We start from the raw sequence: 24,020 nt of genomic DNA on the forward strand, positions 1-24,020 counted from the left end.
TTGAGTTTCAAAGATCTGTCCAGACGATCCCCTCCGTTTCTGACTAAAGAAGCTACCCTCTGGATCTCAGCCTACCGGAAAAGGCTAAGATTCACAGGCAACAGTTCCAGGGCCTGGTACCTGAGCACTCCAGGAGGCTGTTCAGGTTCAAGGCTGAAGACGCTCTGGTCTAGCCACTCCTGGGCTGGCTAGTCTACCCACAGCTGAAGCTTCGATCATCGGTGGACTACAGTAACAGTTGATGTTTTTTCGTGTTTTCTCCTATACCTTTACTGGCTGTGCATTTTTCCTGTGTTTTGTTCTCCATATCTGTTGTTTTTATAAGATCGGGACAGGCATCCAAGAGGTAGTTTGTCCTGACTGTGGTCAACAACATTGTAGTAACATACCCTGCCCCCAGTGTTTCTTATATACTCCTCCTTGTATCAAGAGGTTGCCTCAGATGTTCCAATCCCCGCCCCTGGTAGAAATCTCTTTTTGACTCTTGCTGAACAAATAGCCGCCTCTTTAAATGTCTCAGATTGTTGGGTGTGTGGAGGACCCCTTATGAGTGAGCAATGGCCCTGGGTGGCAATGGAAGTGACCCCTGAAATATTAACCCAGTGGAACCATACAGTTCAGCCCCCCCCCCCCCTCAGGCACGGCCCCGTGGCTGGGCTCTGGCTGCCCCGATAGAAGGAACCCTTTGCCTGGTACGGTTCCCAAGTGCCAGTTATACTTCCCAGGTCGGTAAAACCCCCTGCCGATGGGCCCTGACAGTTTCCCCATCCACACTATCACCTTCCTGGGTGAATGCCACAGATGAGCAAGTTGCCCCAGCACGAAATCCCTAGATAAACCATACTGCTCTAAAGCCATTTTGGGAAAACCCACAGAGCCTCTCCCTTACTTGGGAAGCCCCAGAAGTTCTGTACTGGGTATGTGGGTCAACTGCTTATTTCCGTCTCCCCAGGAAATGGACCGGATCCTGCACTATAGGGACCATCCGCCCAGGGTTCTTTCTGCTGCCAAAAGACAAGGGTGATACACTGGGCATACCGGTATTTGATGATCTTTCTCGCTCCAAATGCTCCCTGAAAATTGGTGGTACCCAGCATTGAGGTGATAAATGGCCCCCCCAGCGTATAATAAAGTATTATAGCCCAGTCACCTGGGCACAGGATGGGTCTTAGGGCTACCGCACCCCTATTTACATACTGAACCGCCTAATCCGTCTTCAGGCTGTCCTTGAGATTATTACTAATCAAACAGCTGCGGCTCTTGAACTCTTGGCCCGGCAGCAGACCCAAACAGCAGCTATCTACCAAAATAGATTGGCTCTAGACTACCTGCTAGCCGAGGAAGGAGGAGTATGTGGAAAGTTTAATCTCTCGGATTGTTGTTTATCAATTGATGACAGTGGGCAAGCAGTTACAAACATAGCTTCCAATATACGCAAGCTAGCCCATGTCCCTGTGCAGATGGGGAAATCTGCTTGGGACACTACCTGGTGGGACTCCTTCTTAGGAGGAGGTTGGTGGAAGAAAGCTTTGCTTCTGATGGGGTGTGCTCTAGCCGGTATTATATTCCTCCCTTGTTGTATTCCCTGTGTTATTCGCCTCATACAATCTACAGTTTCAGGCATGACAATGATGGCCACACCGGTGGCGCCTCCACCCAGGGGAGCCCCACCCCTGACTCAGCTATATACTGTTACCTCTCTATCTCCTGAACGGGTTCATTCAATTAAGATGCGGGCTCTGAGGTTCCCGTCAGAGGATGAAGAGGAGGAGGGGGAGTATGTGGGGCTAAAGGCATAAATTGTGCAGACAAAGTTTTGGGTCAGCCTCTTTGCTGCGCTAATCAGAGGCTGAAAGGGGGGCAATGTAGCTGAAGGAAATACCAATTGTTTAATTAACTAATAGATTGCAAATGCTGAGTGCCATTAATACTGAATGATTATAATGAAAAATAAACTCTGTTCTCACATTTTACAGTAGCCTGCATTCAAAGTGAAAGCGGAAGCAATGTAGACATGTTTATCTAAAATGTCAGTTGAAGTGCCTCGCTGTTAGATGGGAAAACAGATGCATTCTAGCTAAAATGAGCTTAGCTTACCTGACACCAACACCATGTGATGTGTCTATATGCTGTATGTATAAAATGAGGAACTGTGAATGAATCGGGAGCTCAGTTCTTTGTGGCACTAGTCACGCTGAGCTCTGCCGGCAATAAACATCATTCCTTCCTGAAGATTCTGTCTAGTCTCAATTCTTGGGAACACTGAACCCTGCTACAATACTACAAATGAAAATGACACAAACAGTTCAATGTGTTAATACTTGAATCCTCAAACCCTATTATATTAAAACTGCAACCTGGAAAGCACTTTAACATTTCAAATGTAAGTTTAAGCTCATCATACACGCAAACACACACACACACACACACACACACACACACATACACACTGCTGCTGTTGCTGACATTGATGACTACTCTGCCCCTGCAGCAGTAATAAAATCGCATACTGCTACCATAACTAGAAACTGTTTTAGTACCATGCTATAGGGGCTTCATGCTCTAACTAGGATAGCCCAGGCAAGCCCAATCTCATCAAATCTTGGAAGATAAGCAGGGTCAGCCTTGGTTAATAATTTGATGGGAGACCTCTAATGAAAATCAGGATTACAGAGGCAGACAATGGCAAACCACCTTTGTTAGTTTCTTGCCATGAAAATATCACCAGGGGTCACCATAAGTCAGCTATGACTTGACAGCACTTTCCTCCACCTCCATAGGGGCTACATACAAGCTCTGTCTCTGCCTCGGGGATAGATGCCATTTGCCTTATAAGGTGCTTGTCCTTGACTTAGATGAGCATCAAGACAAGTTTCATGGATAGGGTTAAGAGTCTTCTAATCCTAGGTAGTTAGAGAAAGAAGGTATCAGACTCAGTGTGTATATTTTACATATTAGTATTCATGTAGTGGTTTTCCAGTTTTACCATTCTAGCAAACAGTCTCTGCAATACTAATTGCTCTATGCTTAACACAGCTGTGTAACTTGTGATTATCCAGCTAACTGCAGCTCATCAGGGACTTAATACATCTTTCATTTTTGCTGCTTGCACAACTACAGTATATGACTGCTGGGCTAGGTTTGGTCATTTGCTAGTTATATAAGATTGATGCACATCATACAACCTTCTACCTTATTCCTCCTCTAAAACGCTTCTAAGCCAATAAAAAGCAAAACCATAAAGCACTTATAGGAAGGCTATAGTCAAGCAATAACTACCACCACACCAGTACACACTCTGGGGAAAGCTGTTTTGTCATGTAAACATTTGAAACACTAATCAAAAACTCACCCCTAAAACCCCAAATCTTTCACAAAAGTTCCAACCACAGAGAAAGTCGATTTCAAAGTTGTGATTAAGGATTACGATGGCATTTTCCTTCCCGTACTTGTGGTAATTCTGTAGGTCACAGTAGAGGGTGCAAGTAGTGCCTGACCACCATTCCAGCAACATCACCAACTCTGGAACAAAACAATACATCAATGAATATAAACATTACAAAGGTGCCTATATACCAGTTATTTGTCAGAGTATGTTCTCATTTCCAGAGAACACAGTTTCTAACCACCTGCAAAGCAGGACTTTCCCGTTTCCTTCCTGAGAGGAAGTAGAGCCTCAGGAAAAAAAAATAGGAGACAAAGTGGTGATCTGTAGTGAGAGGGAGGAATGCTTTTTTGTCAGAGAAATTCTGTGGTTGGATACAGTCCAGTGAAAATAGTTGACATAATGCTAAATAAAAACCTGTAGCACAAATGACTGTGTGGTCCCCTCTTAGAAGAAGAAGCAAGGAGAATAGAAGCATATATTTTGAAGCCTTAGTTTCAAGAATTTACTGCCTAGTTTTAGTTCACTCTGCTGTATTTTAGGGTTGCCAGCTCTGTACTGGCAAATCCTGGGAGATTTTGGGGGTAGGGGTGGAGTAGTGCTTGGGAAGGGTAGAGTTTCAGGGAATGTGGCATCACATCTTCTGTGTGATTTTAGGAATGTCCCCAATCTCTATGGCAAAGACCATAAAACAGAGGATATGATGTCACTCTAGAATGCAGGGTTAGACTATGTGACATCACTTCTGAGTGATGCTCCAAGAATCCCTCCTTACCATAGACACTGAGGAAATTTCTAAAGTATCATCATCAGTGCTATTTTTTCCACTCTTCAGATCACTGAGGGCAGGGGACTGAGGCATGAGTAGGGGATTGCCCACTATCAGCAGGGAAATGTCGAGCCTATTGTATTTGTATCCAGCATTTAAATTAGATGGTATAGAAAAAGGATCCTCAACTTTTTTGAGCACCCTTGGAATCCTGACACAGATTGGTGGGAGCAACTATAAAATAGCTGCAGCAGACATGAGGAGCCAACCACAAAACGCTAGAGAGGTTATATTTAAATGAACATATTGTTTTAAAATATGTTCTTGCATACACATAGCTTACCTTTAGTCATGCAGTGCAGGTTTTTGTGATGTGGTAGCAGCTGCTACCAAAGTTTGTTTGTTTGTTTTTTAAAAACCCTGCAAAACCAATCACAAGTCCTGCTGGACAAATGACCCATCTGGCCCCACCCACTTTCTAAAACACTTGGCAGGAGCCAGGAAAGATTTCAGTGGGAACCCAGGTGCCCATGGGCACCATATTGGTGTCTTTCCTGAAAACAAAAACAAAATCCAAGGAGTGGGTGGTTGGGAGACAAAATGAGTGGTGGTGGTAGAGACTGCCCTCAAGTCATAGCTGACTCATGGCAAACCCTGGTGGGGTTTTCATGACAAGAGACTAACAGAGGTAGTTTTCCATTGCCTGCCTCTGCAACCCTGGTCTTTGTTGGAGGTCTCCCTTCCAATTACTAACCGAGGCTGACTCTGCTTATCTTCTGAGATCTGATGAGATCAGGGCAAGCACAAAAAGAGTAAGGATAGACATTTGTAGTACACTTCTCCTGAACTATGTCTAAGGAAGAGCTGCTTAAAGCTTGTGCCCCAGTAGGGTTGCCGGTCCCCCGTGCATGGTGCCAGCAGCTGGGCCAGACCCAACCACATGGTAGGGAACCAGCAAGGACTTGCTGGGGGCATCTCACTTTCCCCTGTATTCCCTTTCCCACACTAATTCCTCTTTCCCTTGTCCTGGCAACCCCTTTCCTCCTTGTCTTCTTCCCTTTCACCAACCAACCAGCCAACCTTTTTGGTCCCCCCCATCTCTATATAGAAAGACATATACCAATACATATATACATATTACTCACTATTTACAGAGTCCCCAAAAAGGTTATTTTAGAAATGAGAAGGCCCCAAAAAAGCAGGAGGGGGATTTGTTTCCATTCTTTTTTTCCATTTCTTCCTATGGAAATTTTAGGAAGTGCTAAAAAGCTGCTATGAAATGCATTCTCTTTTGGAAAAAATGCAATGCTTTTAAAACAAGATTTACTCATTCAGGATGGATAGTATGATAATATTTTTGTAAGAATCTATAGCTCTTCTTTTGCCCTCAAGTCACAGCTGACTTATGGTTACCCTGTGGGGTATTCAAAGTAAGAGACATTCAGAAGTGGTTTCCATTGCCTGTCTCTGAGAAGCAATCCTAGACTTGCTTGGTGGTCTTCCATCCAAGTACTATTCAAGGTTGACCCTGCTTAGCTTCCGAAATATGACAAGATTAGGATAGCATTAGTAAATGGTAATTCCTAAGTTCATTGAAGATACATACAACCCATATTCAAGGCTATGGTTATAATTTAAATGTGAATAATTTTGGCAAGAATTAATTTCATTTAATTTTTATTTTACTTTATTTATATGCCACCACTCTAGCCACTACATCATCACTTATATTATGACACTCTAGCCACTGCACTATACTGCCTAATATACTATAATGAGTTTGATGATAAGTTCCACTCACTTCCCCACTGTGAGGTAGATTTTCCCTCCAAAATGGTCAAGAATGCTTGTTGTTCTCGCTGGCAGCCTCTGGTAGCATGTCTCTGGGTGTAATCTTAAGTTCCTTTTGTCTCACACTTTAAAACATATATATTTTTTGCTTATACCCCAGCCCAAATATTTGGTAGGGGAGAAGCAAGAGCCCATGTCTTCTTTAAATGAAATGGCATTAGAGGCTGAGTAAAGTTCAAAAGCAAACAGCAGATTTATTAAACAGGCAGGGTTAGTAAATAGGTAGGCAGGGAAAGAAAAACTAAGGTAAAATTTGATTGTAGAACAGAATACTTCACAAGTATTAGGTACAATAATCTTTTTAAAGCTTATTTTCAAAACTGAGAGGTTGGTAGTTTCAGACTTAAGTTATTTTAACAAGGTTCCTTCAGAGATTTCACTTCACAACTTAGGTATTCTGACTTCAATAAAGCACTCTTCTCCCTTTACACCAGACCCAGGGTCCTCCGCAAAACCAACTTCCCCCTTTTTTAGACACTGGGCAGGAATTATTTTTCTCCAAAAGGTATAACCCATATCACTTGGCTGAAAGGGAGTTTCCTTTTACTACCCACTTCCTCTGCCAACAACACACCTCCGGTTCTGTGTAAATCAGTGCTAGCTCTCACACTTAAGTACTTTAACTAAAATTTTTCCATGTACCTAAAACTGTCCTAGTTGGGGCAAACTTTTCCTTTTTCCTCACACAGAAGGCTACTAGTCTGACCCTCCTTGTCAGACTCCAAACTTCAACTCCTTCAACAATTCTGTCAGCACCAATTGTTACCTTCTCACTGGCCAATCACAAAAGGGTTAGGGAGCAGCCTGTCAATCATTCTGCCTTCAGGCAGTGTTTTTAACTATTTCTCTTCCACTCTCTGGGTGCTGCACTTAGTATACCTTTCATTTAAAAGCCCATTCTCTCACAGATGATAATAGTTTGTACAAACATGCTACAAGCCCTGTTGAGATTGCAAACAATTGTTTCTGTATACTTCAAGATTTGTTTTTTATTTTTCCTACCTCTTAAATGGCAAAAATACATGGTATAAGGCATAACAGGGCAAAGATATTTCAAGCTCTGTCTCATAGAATTGGAATATTGGCAGTTACGTTTGTAGAAAACTAAGGCGTTTATACTTTTAGATTTCATAAACATACTAATTGGACAATTTTATATGCCAGCTAAAGTGTATATTTATTTTATTTATTTATATTATTTAAAGTCCGCCTTTCTGACTGAGACTCAAAGCAGATTGCACAATGCAAGTCAAGATGATCAATAGCTAGGACATACAATGAATACATACAATGATACATTTTATTTTATTTAAGCCATAAAATAAGTTTAGAAAGAAACAACGGGCAGCCCCAGAACAAAAACCAAGAAGAAGCAACAAGACCAGGGATACTCAAATCATAGAGTTAATTATGTATATTTTTTTCAGTATTTAGATTTTTGAAGTGCAAAGTGCAAAAGTGCTATGGTGAATAAATACATAATTAATCATACAGTATGATTACAAAATTACAAAAATACATAGTCCATTCGTTTTCAAACATGAAATCATTAATCTTCACTGTCCGGAATTCATTCAAATCTTTAAAGTGAAGTCCGTGAATACCATCCCTTTGCAAGCGGTAGGAGAGTGTGTCCTGTGCCTGTAATGTACTTATGTCCGGTCTGAATAGCTTCATGCCCAGGATGAATTATGTTTAGGGTATGCTGGATACCACAGTACTTTTTAGTAAAGTATTAAGTACAGCATCCAATTGTTGGCATTGTATCTCTTAAGCATAAACTTTGGGCATCTCCAGTTATTTGTCCTTTGGGGAAGAAGTCGATACTCATTATTTATTAAAATACCCATTTATTTTTGAGGATGTTTATGTATTTTTAAACTATTTGCCTGTCTCATGGAACCTAACTAATGGTCAATGGAAGTGAACCCTCTATATTCCTACAGTCACTAAGAGACTTACACTGGAAAGATAAAAACCCACTTCCTACAATTCATTGGATTGAGGACTTTATAAACCTACCCAGATTTGAACATTTCGCATACAGACAATTGTGTATGGACTTATTTTTAGATATCTGTAGCTCTTTTATAGAAGCCTATGTATAGACTTGCCACCATTGTTTTTGTTGTGTTTCTTTTTCTGCTTTGCAAAAATAATTTTTTTTACAATTTTTTCTTAATTGAGTGATATTTTAATCAGCAACGTTTTTTATTTTACTGATACTTCTACTCATTAAGAACCTTAACATGAGCCACTCTGAGATGAGGTCTAATTTATTCTAAATTTATTTCTAGCTGAAGTACACACTGTAAAATATGAAACAGTCTCAACAATACTTTTTAGTGAAGACTCTTCACTCCCTTGTTATCCAAATCAGCAGAGGAATAAGTACTTGACAGACCAAGGCCTAGATTGATACAGTGATATCAGGCCTTGCCTGGCAACTTGTGAGAGACTAGGGAGGCATGGGAGGGTAGCTGTTAGCAGTTGCCCTGAAAGTGACATCACACCATAGCCCTCCTGTTGGCCATTCTTCTCCCTCTGCTACTCAGAGCAACAGCAAGAAACATGGAGCTGGGGGCAGAGACCTCCCTGCCCCCACCAAGGGACTGGTAATGCCACTAGTCCATATGGTTCATTCACAAAGCTAACAGGTTGGCAGCATTGACTTGCTCACTACTGACATTTTAGATCTTCTTGAAGTTTTAGTAGCCTGTCCATGAGCAATATTTGCATACTTTTTGAGGTTGGGCCTATAGCCATAATGATTAGAAACTTGGAAAGAGAGAAAGATACACACTACAGAGAGGCTCCTGTCTTCTAGTTAAGGAGAACCTTAACTACTGCTTAACCTTAGTGAACTTCCATCAATGTTATCAGAGAGATGTTATAGTGCAGACAGTGGCTTTCTGGTGTCCTACAAGAATATGTTAATAGAAGACTATTTTTAATCTGTGTTTAGACATAAAATGTATTTAGTAAGTAGCATTAATTAGTTACTTTTAGATAGTGGTCCAGAGGTTGTGCAACAGCCAATAGGTTTACAAGCATGTAAACTCAGCGTCAAATTGTCACAGTACAATCCTGAGCAGTTTTTATCTGGCCCCACACTAGTTCTACCAACTTTATCAAGCTACGATGATATACAAAGCTGACGAAACACAAGGTTTGCCTATACATTTTTAAAGATATGCTTCTTTTTTCGTCGTCTGAAATACCCCAGCCGTGCCTAAGCATTCATTCCCTAATAGTAAAACTCTTTTTAGTAAGCTGGTGAAGAATTTATTATAAAACCTTAACCCCTCTGAAGAGATTGGGCTGTGTGGCAGTGGTTCTGGGTCCTGAACTACAGTCTTCAGAGGTGAAGAAGTCCTAAGAATTAATCATCTCACATTTTGAATTGTCTGAACTGCTGAACTAAGAAAAGCCAGTGGGTTATTTTGTAAAAAAATGCAATGCATTCTCAATCTTTGCTAACTGCAGTAGTCAGAGAAATAAATGAGGTGTTTCCCCCTCATTCCCATTTTATATTTCCAGGAAGAGAAAACATTTCAAACAAATTTAATATCAGATTGGATTCTTTTTCCACATGTAAGCCCAAGACATGTTGCCCTGGATTTGTCAGAAATCCCACAAGGCAACTGAAGCTGTTTTGCACAAGCAAGCCAAGTGTTAAAGCAATGCTAATAAACTCTCTCTAACTGCGAGAGCTGATAACACTCTCTCTTTACTAAATTAACTCTTTTTGCTCTGTAGCCTCTTGTTACCCTAATGGAGGGGTCTCCTTGTGAGTTGGGGGAATTAGCACTGAAGAAGACATAGCGAGAGGGTGTAACTTAGGGATCTCCACCAATGTATACTAGGATTGTTCCCTTAGAGAACTCTTAAATGAATAGGCTGATGTTCTACAGGAAATGTTTCTTTTATTAACATAGAAATAAGAGGCAAGCATACAGAAAATAACACAGCCTATGCCCAGAGCTAACTAAGAAAACAGTGAGGAAAAGGGAAAGCAGTTTCAAGGAGGGCTATAGTTACCAGTCTTGAAGAAGGAGCAGAGGTCTGTGGAGGAGCAGCAAAACAATCAGCAATACACAGAAGAGAAAGGAAGGCTCATATGTAATCTGAGGATATGTGGATGGGTCCCAGATCACACACATAGAACATATGGCTGGGGGAGTATAATTATATGGCAAAACATGTCCTGGGACAAAACTGACACTTTGCTTCAAAGACTTGTCTGGAGGTTGGGACAATAAGTTAGGAGAGGCTAAATGGCTCTACCTGAGGTAGACAAAAGTGTGAATGGGGCTTGGTGACACAGTAATTGCTGGATGGGGAGAGCCATCAGGTTCGCTGAATAGTTCTGATTTGGGTAGGTGGGTCGAGCAAGAGAGGAAGGGTGTGGATGAGATTAACTGGGAGTTCTTGTGAGACCTCTCTATTCTTAGGCATGTGTCATTCTCCGGGGCGTGGGGACATCAGCTAGCCAGACTACCTATGAGTCACATTCCAGGAACCGTTCTGCCTTACTAGGCAGTGCCATGTGCTCATGGCATAGGAGGAAGAGGTTTATGATATTCCATATCCATAAACTGTCCTTTTTAGTGTGAAGGAGGGGTCTCACTGTTAACATTCTGACCTACAATTACATGAAACAAAATTAAGCATTTTAGTGAATAAATGGGATCTGGGGCAGGGATCCCCCACCAGAGACTTGGATGGTCATGATGCATCCCAGGGGGTATGTTCACTGGACCAAGACGAAGAGTAGTAATTACATTTTAAGATGGATCACCTCCTTTCCCGCCTCCCCTCAGGGGGTGGAGGGTCTGGCTGCTCGCCGGTGGCACCCCCCATGTGCCCGCCTGCCAGGACAAACTGGAGCGCACTGGTATTCCCAGAGTGGGTGGGAGAGGACCTGTCATCATGAGGAGGGGGAGGGGGAATATCCCCCAGCATCTGTGGGTCCTCACCCGAGGGTCCCACCGAGGAACAGTGTGGCGGAGGCAGCCAACAATACACACCTTCCTGCCTTGCTGGAAAGGATGGGAGGGAGAGGACCTGTCATCATGAGGAGGGGGAGGGGAAATACCCCCCAGCATCCGTGGGTCCTCACCCGAGGGTCCCACTAAGGAACAGTGTGGCAGCGGGAGCCAACAGTATACAACTTCCTGCCTTGCTGGAAAAGATGGGAGGGAGAGGAAGGACCTGTCATGTGGGGGGTAAGTGGGAAGATCCCACTCCCAACCTCCAGGCCAAAGAAGAGCGTGCTGGTATTCCCGGAGTGGGTGGGAGAGGACCTGTCATTATGAGGAGGGGTAGGGGAAGATCCCCCAGCATCCGCGAGTCGTCACCCGAGGGTCCCACTGAGGAACAGTGCGGTGGAGGCAGCCGACAGTACACACCTTCCTGCCTTGACAGAAAGGACGGGAGTTGTGGGACACATTCCCACCCAGCTGAAAGAGGTCCTGTCAGTCCTGTTGACAGGGGTGCCACCACATTGTCAACTGACTGTATCCGTACACAATACAATCGGCTGTGCGAGCGCAACCAGGGAGCAGTAACAGGATAGTCCCTTGTGAAGCAGGGGCTGACCTGATCTGCCGTCCTGCCTTTGCGGAAAGTAGGGGATGGGCAGGACAGGAGACATTGTTTGGACTGGTCAGAGTGGGTCCTGAGAGGGGGAGACAGAAACGGGACAGCAGCAGCAGCAGCAGCTGACATCACCCACCTTCCTGCCTTTGCGGGAAGGACATCAGTCAAGCGACCCATTCCCCCCTGCTCAGAGGGCTCTGTATTTGCGATGGATGGGGGCACCGTGCGGCTGAACTATATGTGCAACAGTTCCTGAGCTGCTGCACAAGTGCCCAAAGGAGGCTTCCATCAGCAGCATCACCCACCTTCCCGCCTTGCCCCACGGATGCTGGGGGGTCATGTGGGGGGTAAGTGGAAAGATCCCCCCCGCCACCACCAGGCCAAAGAGGAGCGCGCTGGTATTCCCAGCGTGGGAGGGAGAGGACATGTCATTCGGACCAGGGACCTGATCCCCCAGCCACCATGGATCCTCACTCGAGGGTCCCACTGAGGAACAGTGTGGCGGCAGCCGCCTCCTGAGCCATCAGCCTCGAGGTTGTAAGTGGTGCTGTCCCAGACCCCCAAGGAAACAACCTCCGCCAGCGCGGCCTGGTGGAGCGCTCTGCTCTCACCAGCATCACGCTCAGGGCAAAGTGATCCTCCCACTGACCCCCAAAAAGAATCCCTAAAGCAGTTTACAAAAGCAACACAAAATGATAATAAACCATATCCAACCATCAAAAAAAAATTTATTTAATTTATAGTCTGCTCTCCCCACAAGTGGGTTCAGAGCAGATGTTATGAGCCTCAGCCTAGTGGGCCTAGTGGCTCTGGTGAAGCCTGCACTCAAGTTACTGCAAGGCCTACATTTCCCAGGTTCCCTTTGGCCCCTGTGATTGGGTAAGAGGGGATTCTGAGGCGAAAATTGCACCAATAGGAAAGGAGGGAGATGGTTCCTGAGAGAAGAGATAAAAGGCCTCATCACAGGGGGAGGGTGTTCACTTCTAGGGAGCACAGCTGAGGAGAGGCTGCTGCAGACGGAGTGTTCCCTCATCCAGAAGGGGTGAGACAGTTGGAAGCCAGTAACCAGAGGACAGTTAAGAGCAGTCTAGTTAGACGCGTTAGGGTATTTTATTTTTGTTTGTTCACCAACCTTTACTATTTTCTTTAATCTACCAAGTTTAAAAACTGTTATTAATAAACCTTTTAAATAAAGTTCTTTATTATTCTGCCTGGGTCCTCATGCCTCATTTGGTCATGTACTAAATCAAACCTACTGGGAAAGAATCAACAAAAGGTGTTAGTGGGGTGCTCTGGGCCCTTCTTTCGGAAACCTGTACCAGAGTGGTGGCGGCCTACAGACAGCTACCCTGGGCACCAGCAGCTGTGACAGCAGATTTACATCAGAAATTAAAAAACAATTTAAAACTTTAATAGCAACCAGTACAAAAATACTAGGACACAAGAGAAGGGGAAAGATGCTGAGGAAAGCAGCACACAGCAGTAGAGGAATTCAGAGGAAGTAATGCAAGTTAGTCTTTCTAAAAAATGGTCTTCATCATTTCACAACAAGAAGTACAGACTGTGTCAGATTTGCCTCCCAAAGGCTCTAATGCATATTCTTTAACTACCTCCTTAACCTCTGAAGGCACATGACCCTAAGCAGGATTTCTTCATGTCATCTTGGTACATGATAGACTTACGTTGGTGAAGGCAGTTGCTGAAAGTCCTAAGCCATATATGATTTCAAAGGCCAGTGATTTGAACTGGACCAGAACAATTCATAGCTGACATATCAGCCTCAGCAGCAAGAGGCACTCCTGGCTAGAGATGGGCACGAACAGCAATACGGGGGTGGGGGGGAAGAGCCACAAACAGCCCAATCTGCTGTTCACAAACAAGCTGTTCATGAGGCCCCATTCTAAATGAACAGGTGGTTGTTGCAAGCCTCACTGTTCGTCAAGCCAGACAGTCTGGCACCTGCAATCAATTCCCTTGGCAACTTAGGCAGGGATTGTCTGAACTCCTGCTGTTGCCTTGTAAGCCCCAATCTAAGCCCAATTTAGCTTGATAGGCAGGTCTTCCTTTCAAGTGTGGAGCTCCAAATTTGTTACACCAAGGGAGCAAAGAGCAGGGGGTAGGGGGGCTCCCAGCTCTGACTCTGCAGACAGTTGAGAGAGAGAAAGACAGTTGCTATTGGCATTTTGATAGAGTGCATTGAAGTTTGAATTTTCTTTGTGAGTCATGGGATAGGGATCTACCCCTTCAAGTTCCAGGGCTGCTGCCAGGCTCTGGGCCAAGCTATTTTTATTATTGGTACCTTTCCTGCTGCCTGCTCAGGTAAGGTTTCTGGGAGTGGTGCAGTAGGGATCTTGACTTGGATGATGGCTGGAGGAGAGCCTGCTGGCCCGCACAAACAGCCAACCACAAACATGTTCGTGAACAGGGCCATGTTCGTGGTTGTTCGTGGATGGCAACGAACAACGAACATCATGTTTGTTTGTTTGTTTTCTGTTCGTGCCCATCTCTACTCCTGGCCACAGCTGCTACCTGGAAACCCAGGAGCAAAGAATGCAACATCCATTCCACGACATGTCTTTGAACACTAATACATATGGCCAACGCTATATCCTCCAGAGCCTATGAGGTGACCTTTATTCCACTGTGCATTCAAATTCATCTTTGGAATTTACCATCCTGAATAATATAGCATCATCGGCATCTTACCTGTTATACTGCTCGTTCTTAGTACCAGATAATTTATAAACAAGAATAATGGGGCCCATCCATTTTATTTATCCCAGGTATATTAGTCTCCATTTCACAATACACATGTACAGGAAATGTGTCATATTCTAATCCCCCCATGTTAAGACAGTCAAATGCTAGAAATAGTTCCAATGTTTCACAATGCAGATTGCTAGTCTTCCTCCATTGTTACATTTGGGGGTTGGATTTCATTAGCCTTCTATTGTTATAAAATGATTTCCCCCCCAACCAGTTCTTTGTTTCTTAACTGATTCTCTTTAGGCACACAAACAAGAGAACTTAATTTCCTCTGTTCTCTAATATTTTGATTTAGACCAAATAGCTTCTCCTACCACTGGAAACTGATGTTACAACATCTCTCTAAAAAGTAATTCACAGCTCATAATTTGTACTATGCAACTTTATCCAGGACTGTAATAACATCCTTTTGAAACACACAAGAACTGTTATTAGCTTTGTCTTTATTTATTTATGAATAAGATTAGGAGCCAAGACAACTAATCTCCCCAGTCATTTGTTCACACTATGTAAGTGCTGTTGTTCTCTGGCTTCCTTTGAATGTGAAATGTGCCTACTATCAAAGCATCTTATGGAGGAGAAATGTCATTCCCATACATAGCCACGAAGAACCTGCTATAATGCTGATTGTTAGGCCTTAAGTCCAGCCTACTTCTTTAGAGAAGAGCAATTCCAACTAGAAGATTGCTTTGTGGATTTTCAATTACTGAAAAATGAACATTTCTGGTGAACTAGATTTTAAACAGAGATTAGGTGTTTAGTCACACAATCTAGTTTAGAGCTGGTACAAACGCCTTACTTTTAATCAGACTTAATTCTGGCACAACGATGGAAACGAGCTCCCTTGTTTCATCTCAGGAAAGAAATTTTTTATTTGTAGTTAAACGAGGATAGGAGAAGAAGTGTCAGCAACAACCTCTGCCACTTTTGATATGCTAACTAGGACTCTTGTTTAACCAGGAAAATTTAGATCTTTATTAAGCAGGCACCTGGTCTCAAAAGCCACCACTACCACAAGAGGGTTTCATTCACAACAGGAGATGGAGCATGAGCACTTCAAATCTTTTAAATGTGAATAGGCAGGAGACCAACATCTGCAGTGGATTTTTTTTCATAACCTGGTCCTGGAAGTAAATACTCAAACTGTTTTGACATACCTCTAGGACTGGCATTCACTGATCTGGGAACATGTCATCTATTACTGGCTAAGAATTCATCTTGAGCCAAAGGGCTTAATTCCCTTGTTAGCTTCTGAACCTTATCCTACATGGTGCTCAAAGATAGCTGATAAAATTAAACAGATTGGCTTGGACCCGGTAGCCCTGCTTGATATGGGACTCAACAAAGCAAAAGTTTTAATCACCCAAAGATTAATTAATATAGAGTCCCAAAATGATGAGGCAATGCGCCCTCTAAGCTATAAGAGCTTTAAAAAAGGACTGAGTTACACCATATCCCCATATCTTTCGGATATTACAAACGAAAGATGTAGATGGGCATTCTCTAGAGCATGATTTGATGCATTCCCCTCTGCACTTTTGTATGGGAGATTCTCTCACCTGCCTTTGCAGCAGCGTTGTTGCCCCTGTTCAAATAAAGTGGCCGAAAATATCACACACATACTTTTGCACTGCGAATTCTATCAAGAAGAAAGCATATAATTAACTATCCCACTACTCTATAGATTTAAACCATTAGAGTATTATATGGATTTCAGTCCTAAAACCCTTTGGGTATATCTTTTAGAGGATAGCTAGAGAACTGTATCTTACACAGTGGCAAAATTCTGTGTTATAGCACTCAGGAACTGGAATCACTTGACAAAGGAAACGTCAATTGCTGGGAAGTGAATTAATGAAGGGAGTGAGTTTTACTGTTAGATATATATATGATTTTATCTTTTATGTATTTATCCATTTTATGTATTTAAAAACTGTTCTTTTTATCTGTACTTAACTTAGCTGGTCTTGCGACCGTAATAAACCTTTGATTGATTGAGTGAAACAAATGGAGTGATCAGTGAGCAGGAACCCATTACAGCTTGGGTTCCTGATTTTGTTGTAACATTCCAAAAACTGCTTTAATGAGCTGAACCAGTTATTTTGTGTGTAATTTCAGCTCTTTTTTCCCCATTATGCACACCACTAGAAATGAGTTTCTTCTTCTACTCCCAATGTTGTAGGGGCCTCAATCACTCCCTTCAATTACATAAAGAAGACAAAAGGAGAAATTCTAGCTTTAAAAATAAAAGGCAAAAAGACTGTAGTAACTAAAAAAGTGGAGTAACCCCATGGCTAGGATGAGAGACATATTGCAAGAGATGTATCAAGTAATATTTCTGGAAGTCTAATGCCCATTCAGCAGGCACTTGTTTTCACTTATTTCCAGTTATAAATCATACAAAACCCTGGCACTCTGACCTGAAGACAACTTTTCATTTTGCTCCATTACAGAAGAAGGGAACATTTCAATTTTCTTCACCTCTGGGGCTTGCAAGCAATTTAGCTCTGTTGACAGCTCATAGCCTCATTTACAGACAGCATATCATCCTCAGATTCTGGGTTGTAGCACGATTGCAATATAAATGTTGTTTGTAACATAAGAGACACATCAATTGAAAAAAACCTAGGCAAGTGTAAGCTCTGTGCAATAATCTTTCTCAAATGCTACCTAGAAGCCTGATAAAATCTGAGTAGTTCCCATGTTTTTGAACAACATAGCAAACCTACAGTTCTGCAATTTCAAAGATTTGAAACTTCTGCCTGAGTGAAAACACTCTTCAAGAAAGCAGTTCCTTGATTTTGGCCAAGCCATCCTCATGAAGTTCTGTACATCTCTGCTTGAATGTAAATGAACCTTTTAGAGACAATGGCCTGGATCCTATGAACACATTCCATGCACACATGATAGATACTCTCCACTGCCAAGTGTGCTTCCACTTGCCCTAGCACTTAACATCTGCCCAAGATCAATGGTTGTTCAATAAGCAAACTGAAGTGCTAGCACAAGAAGCACACTCCACAGCAGAGGCTATCTAGCATGCATGGAGCTTGCTATTCAGGTTTTGCTGGGGTCCATGTTTTTGTATTTTGGAAAGCATGATGGTTTCTCAGAAAGAGCAATGTACACCTAAAAATAAGAACAAGTTGCTCTCAGAGAGCTAGTTTGGTGTAGTGTTAAGAGTGACGGGTCTCTAATATAGAGAACTGGGGTTGATTCCCCACTCCTCCACTTGAAGCCAGCTGGGTGACCTTGGGTCAGTCACAGCTCTCTCAGAGCTCTCTCAGCCCCACCCACCTCACAGGGTGATTGTTGTGGGGATAATAACACACTTCATAAACTGCTCTGAGTGGGCATTAAGTTGTCCTGAAGGGTGGTATATAAATCGGTGGTGGTGTACCACTGATTTTACTGTCTATGGCATGGAACTTCTGGAAACAAGTGTTCAAATGAGTGCCTCTGATTATCAGAATTTCAGCTTACAGTGGCACTCCTGTATTTTTACTCAATGGGAGAGTTGTCCTGAAGGGCAGTATCTAAATTGAATGTTGTTATGATGATGAGGAACTGTGAACCTCTCTCCCTCCGTGCCAAACTACTTTTCAAGAGAATATGTTGTGGACAGACTTCTTAAAGAAGTGAAGAGTCATGCTGCACATACCACTGCAGAAGAGAACCAACACCTGTAAATAGTTTCCTCTTTCTAAATCTCTGATCAAAAGCTCAAATCAACATACAAATCACTCCACCACCACCACCACACTCATTGCTCTCATGGCAATGGTCCGTCAGCTCCTTCATCTTCCAGGAAATATTCCATATGTATATGAACAGTTCTGAAACTTCAAACAAATATCAACAGCTTTGAAACAGAACAAAGAACAAGATCATACAGGTTCTCATAGCACAATCTTGGAGTGTTTCAGCTGTAACCACTAGGAAATGCTGTCATCTGAGGATACTCCACACAGATATTAACAGCTTTGAAACAGAACAAGAACTAAGAATATACAAAATCAAAAAGAGTCCAGTAGCACCTTTAAGACTAACCAATTTTATTGTAGCATAAGCTTTCGAGAATCAAGTTCTCCATGGCTAACTCCTCTGCATCTAAGAATATACAGTTTACAACTCTGATTTTTCAAAGTGGACTGGAAGGATTGGACGCTTGATGAATATTTATGATTATTTATGAAGGTTTATTAGCTGTATATTTATTGTAGTATATTTATTGTAGAATTTGAGCACATTTGAGCACTTGCACCCTTGTAAAAATTACTATTACACTAGCATTCAGCAATACGAGTGTTGATTGATATACATCAAGGCACTTTAAAGACTATATAAATTTAAACCATTTTCCAAACAAGCATGCATACTGAAAGGTAGCTACAACATGAACTTTTATACCACCCAAGAATGTAATTCAAAACTTTGGTCATGCAGCCCACATGTCTTTTGCACTACAGAATTGAAGATTTCTCTTTGGCCCTTTCCATATATACATAAGGATACTAACTAAGGACTAAATGCCAACTTGTCGGTGAGCAGGAAGGTGTTTCTACATTATATGGATTGTGCCACTGCTGTTTAGATGGCCACCAATTTATAAATTTGCACAATAATAAATATAATTCATGTCCATCTGTATAACTTATAACTGCTTGAGTCAGATGTTGCTGCCCCTGATTAATTATTTTTATCTAGACAAACTCATGCAGATGTGTTTAATGGAAGGTCATGGATAGAGATGGGCACGAACTGAAATACGAACCAAAATTAACCACAAACCAGGCTGGTTCATGGTTCGCGAACCAGTTCGTCAGACCCCATTTCTGACGAACCGCCACGAACTTTTAGACTGGTTCATTTGGTTCATTTTTTGGTTCGTCACTGCAGACAGCCTGGTGCCAATCAGTTTCCTAGGCAACAGGGGATGGACTTCCTGCAGACCTTCTGCTGACCTGGAAGTGACCTTCTGCTGGCCCGGAAGTGACCTTCTGCTTACCCAGAAATGATGATTTTCTGACCTGGGTGTGACGTTTTCATGAACCAAACGAACTGGTTCGCGAACCAGGGGCAGGTTCATGAAAGTTCATGGTTTGTGAAATTTGATGAATCACGAACCGCATGGTTCGGTTTTTTTCTGGTTCATGCCCATCTCTAGTCATGGATTCAGTTTTATAAAAACAACAACATTCGATTTATATACCACCCTTCAGGACAACTTAATGCCTACTCAGAGCAGTTTACAAAGTATGTTACTATTATCCCCCAACAAAACACCCTGTGAGGTGGGTGGGGCTGACAGAAGTAGGAGCTGTGACTGACCCAAGGTCACCCAGCTGGCTTCAAGTGGAGGAGTGGGAAATCAAACACGGTTCTCCAGATTAGAGTCCTGCACTCTTAACAACTACACCAAACTGGCTATCACACCAAACTGGCATTTGTGAGCATATACATTTACATTAAGGTTAACTTAACACTAATTTTCAGTGCCAATTTGAAATTTATTTCAATTTCTTTCCCATATTTCAATCAAGTGTGACTGAGAATTTTTTTTAAAAAAATATTTTGATCTTGTTTCTAGAGTATCAGTCTTTATACAGCACAATTTATTACACTAGTAAGGATTTAATAATCAATTTGAAGGATAATAAAACAGCATGTGCCTTTGGCTACAAGTTTAGAATAAAATTTTCCAACAATCTCTCTTCATTTGTTAGAATATTTTATTAAGTCTTCAAATTAACAAGCACAACTCTCTAAAGAACAGCATCTACCTGAGTGCTTGCTTGCTAGCAAACAAGAGGAAAGCCAATGTAACTACAAAATACAGGCTTAAGGAAGGGACAGCCCTTTGAGGCTTTTTAAAGATCTAGTGCTGCCCATCAATTTTATTCTTTCTTTTGCTTTGCTTCACTGTAATGACCTGGGCCCTAGATGAAGAGAGTTCTTCTGAGTATGTCAAATCTGGAGGGGAGGAGGGGGAAGGGAAGAAGAGAGGTTACAAGTTACGATTTTGTAATTCACATGGGTGCTAGAAGTTATTCCTAGACAGGAAATGCTAGGTTATGGTGCAAATCTCTTATTTTACTTTACACTCCTGTAAGTTCCCAGAAAGGAGTGCGAAAAAGAACACAGAAGCTCCCATCTCCCGAGCCCCAGTAAAACCACTCCAGCATAACATATGCAAGTGTTTTCAATCCTGCCAGCTTTACAATGAAGCATCACTATCATTTTCCAAACATGCTGGTCTTGAAAATGTAGGATGTCACCCAGAATATAAATGAGTAGAGCTATACTGTTCTAAAATAAGTAGTATCCATTAATTCTACAGACTATCACAATTCCAGAGGATTGGTGGAGGGATTGGAATTCCCCCAATATCTTCTATTATTCAGGTAATTGTTTCATTTTGGTAGTATTCCTACTGGAACAGAGACAAAATACAGGGAATTCTGATCTAGACTCAAGAACAGCTTGGCTTATATGCCTGCCAGGGGAGAGGCGAGAATAGACAGGGCAACAGCTGTTATTTCATTAGCATCCAGATTTCCAATCAACTGTGATAAGCATCTACTCATTCAGTGCAAAACCCCACTTTTATGGATGGAGCATGCAACACAGAACATGCAACGGAGATTTATGGATGGCTCACCTACACCCTTCCCATAAACCTCCATACTACAGAGAATCCTGAGCTACTCAAGGTTGAATGAATCGTATGCTATTATCTTACTCTTGCAAGCAAAGGTATCATAGTTGGTCCACTAGTGAAAAAGTTCACAGAAATTGCCAAAAAAATCAACAATAGCTCAAGATGAAGGAAACAGAAAGGGTATATAGGCTGTTTCCATGAAAGAGCTTAACATGGAGAATAAACTATTGCAGTACTATTTGCATTCTAACCTTTGCAATATTAGATGAAGGATTCACACTTTGATTTGTAAAAGCTTATTATTATTTCCTTCTTCACTACAGAATAACAAGACTTTTTACTTTTGTTCACAATTAAACCACAGATGCTCTTGTGTGTGTGTGTGTGGGGGGGGGTGTTGATTGATGGACTCAAATTCATGCTGCTTCTCCCTCAAAGTAGTGTGATCAGCTTACAATTTCAAAACATAATACTCTCTCTACCCTTGGGGGCCTGGTTCTGTGAGTACCTTATTATGGTAAATGGAGATGTACCTTGAGCTAAAAGAGGAATGGAGGTGGGAGGTAAAATGAGGAAATAGTATTGTGCCCACCTTTGATGCAAAAAATGCTTCAAGTAAATAGAATCTACATAGATGATTCAATACCGTGGTACATTTATAACCTCTGCAAACTTTTTCTATATCCACCTGTTTGCTCTTGGTAGATGCCATGGGGTCAGTGAACACTGACTAAATTGTAGGGTGGACTCTCAGTTAAGCAGGGATACCACATTAGCTAAGCCTGCTAAACTCAGTCTTTTGGCAAACTAGAATGCTGAGTAGGGTTGCCAGGTATCCAGTTTTCACCAGGACAGTCTGGTATTTTGGAGGACTGTCTGGGGAAAATGTTCCTCCCAAACCAGACACCTGGTCTCTCCCAGTGGCCCAGATAAACAGCCACACCCCCCCCCCGCCCAGGTTGCCTTCTGCAGCTGTGCAGCACTTGCAGGAGTGGCCAACCAGTCTGGGTGCCTGGCCCATCTTCTGCAGATGTGTGGTGCCACCTGGGAGTGGCTGGCTGGCTGCCTGGCCTCTTCTACAGCACCCAATAGTGGTTGGCCAGGAAGTAGGATGGCATGATGACATCATTCTGGGAGTGATGTAATTATGCAGGGGCAGGAGTGTGCACACTTTGCACACATGCTGATTTTTTAAAGAACAGGTGAGTGCTGCTCCCCCTCTCCTTGGGGTCTGGTATTTCTCTAGACCCCATCTGGCAACCCTAGTGCTGAGCATTTCAGGGTAGGATCACTAATGGCAAATAAGGTATCCCGCTGTGGAGCATGTCTGCAATTACTGATCGTACTGAAGAATGCTTAGCGTGCCAAGGATTACCCAGAACAATCTGAAAACCACTGTTATATGCCAAATGTTTCTGCTAATGCATCACCTTTTTAAAAAGCATCATGTGCAACCTACACGTCATCCTCCCATAACATGATAGACTTTTAGCACAGCTGAACATACTTTACTCTGGAAAAAAACCTTTATCTCCAACAAGGGTGGGGTGGGGAGTTTTGATCAAAATGAAAGACATGCCTTATACTCTTGTGCTTTCTTTTAAGGGATTATTTTGATTAAATGTTTTATATTAGCATTCAACAACACATTTGAATTCTTTCCATCCCCCACCATAAGCATTTGTTAAAATAGAAAGATAAAAGTATCTTACGGCTAGAAATGCAGTAAGCCAGCCTGCAATTGACCTTCCTGAATAGTTGTTTGTTGAATGGCCAGAGAACTAATGTGAAGAGTTGGATGAAGTTGATTATCAGTCCCGACACTATAAATATGTAACTGATAAGAAGGTGGCAAATGAACTGAGACTTCAAAAACCCAATGATGTCCATGTTTTAAGTCAGCAAGGCAAGCTTCCAGAATGAAGAAGGCAATCCAGAAATTCTGAAAAGTCACTGCAAAAAGAACAGACATAATCCTACTATTAGAAAACTGCTTTTAAAAAGCGCTCGGTGCTTCAATTAATCTTTTCTACCAGAGGTCAATAAAACATTTACATTTCATGCCCAAGCCATAGGAAGAATAGTAAAAGAGAGGCAGTGTCACTCTCTAAAATTTTCATTCATAGCAAAGCTGATGTGATTCCATGTTAAATCCAGCAAATATTCTGCAACTAGTTATGGAATGTCTATTGTTACTAAGCCATAGCCCTCTTTTCCCTTTGACCTGCATGCTGATCGCTTGCAGCCTCCTGCATTTTTCAGTTCAAAGCCATTCTGAAAACACTTTATATTTTCAAAGACAGGAATATGAAGGACAGAAAGATGGGAACACAAGGAATGGAAAAGAATGACATTGTACATTTTTAGTTTGCTAGAGCCAGAAACCCTGATGTAATTAAAAGAGATACATTTTTCATGATTCAGCACAGATGTCATTCACATTCATAGTAAGCGCAGCATTGGATTTGATAAAGCAAGCTTCAAGATTTAGTTCTTAGTTACTACTGCAGAAACAAGAAGATCAAAAGAACCAGACAAAGCACTTCAAAAAGCTATTTTGAGACTGTAAAACCTCATAAGAAATGTGTCAATTATTGAAGACAAGCTGATTCCTAGTCTTTATACTTGTAATCCCACTTTAAAATTTCAATGTAAGTTTGTTACCATTTTTGAGTAGCACACGTTAAGAATGTCATGCTTTCTACTTGAACACAAGCAAATAATCAGGAGCTGGAATTTACTATCTCTGGAGAGGAACACCAAAGCTGTTGTCAGCATTACTTATAATAGCAGCCCATCGTTTTTCCTTGGATGTCAGTAGTATTCATACTAAGCTTTCCTTCTCTCCCTCCCCTCCCCTAATATATCTGACTCCCCACCCCCAAAACAAAAACCCTCCTTCTGCGGCCCTCTTTTGGATGCCTCCGCCTTAGAGACTAGACAAGTAGCAATCCAGGAGAGGACCTTCTCCGTTGTAGGCTAGTTGT

The 24,020-nt window shown here is 42.2% G+C and overlaps 1 protein-coding gene across 1 annotated transcript in view; it reads right to left on the reverse strand.

Moving 5' to 3' along the window:
- The window catches only part of AGPAT4 (1-acylglycerol-3-phosphate O-acyltransferase 4), a 64,291-nt gene extending 41,322 nt beyond the window's left edge, over nucleotides 1-22,969 (reverse strand). The window contains exons 1-2 of the mRNA XM_054986389.1: nucleotides 22,746-22,969; nucleotides 3,353-3,522 (exon numbers count right to left, since the gene is read on the reverse strand). Coding sequence (XP_054842364.1) covers nucleotides 3,353-3,522; nucleotides 22,746-22,923 — 348 coding nt within the window. The 5' untranslated portion in view covers nucleotides 22,924-22,969. The remainder of the gene's footprint in view (nucleotides 1-3,352; nucleotides 3,523-22,745) is intronic.
- Between the last annotated feature and the right edge of the window lie 1,051 nt (nucleotides 22,970-24,020).

The sequence above is a fragment of the Eublepharis macularius genome, chromosome 1 (assembly GCF_028583425.1).
Source record: "Eublepharis macularius isolate TG4126 chromosome 1, MPM_Emac_v1.0, whole genome shotgun sequence".
Classification (NCBI taxonomy): Eukaryota; Metazoa; Chordata; class Lepidosauria; order Squamata; family Eublepharidae; genus Eublepharis; species Eublepharis macularius.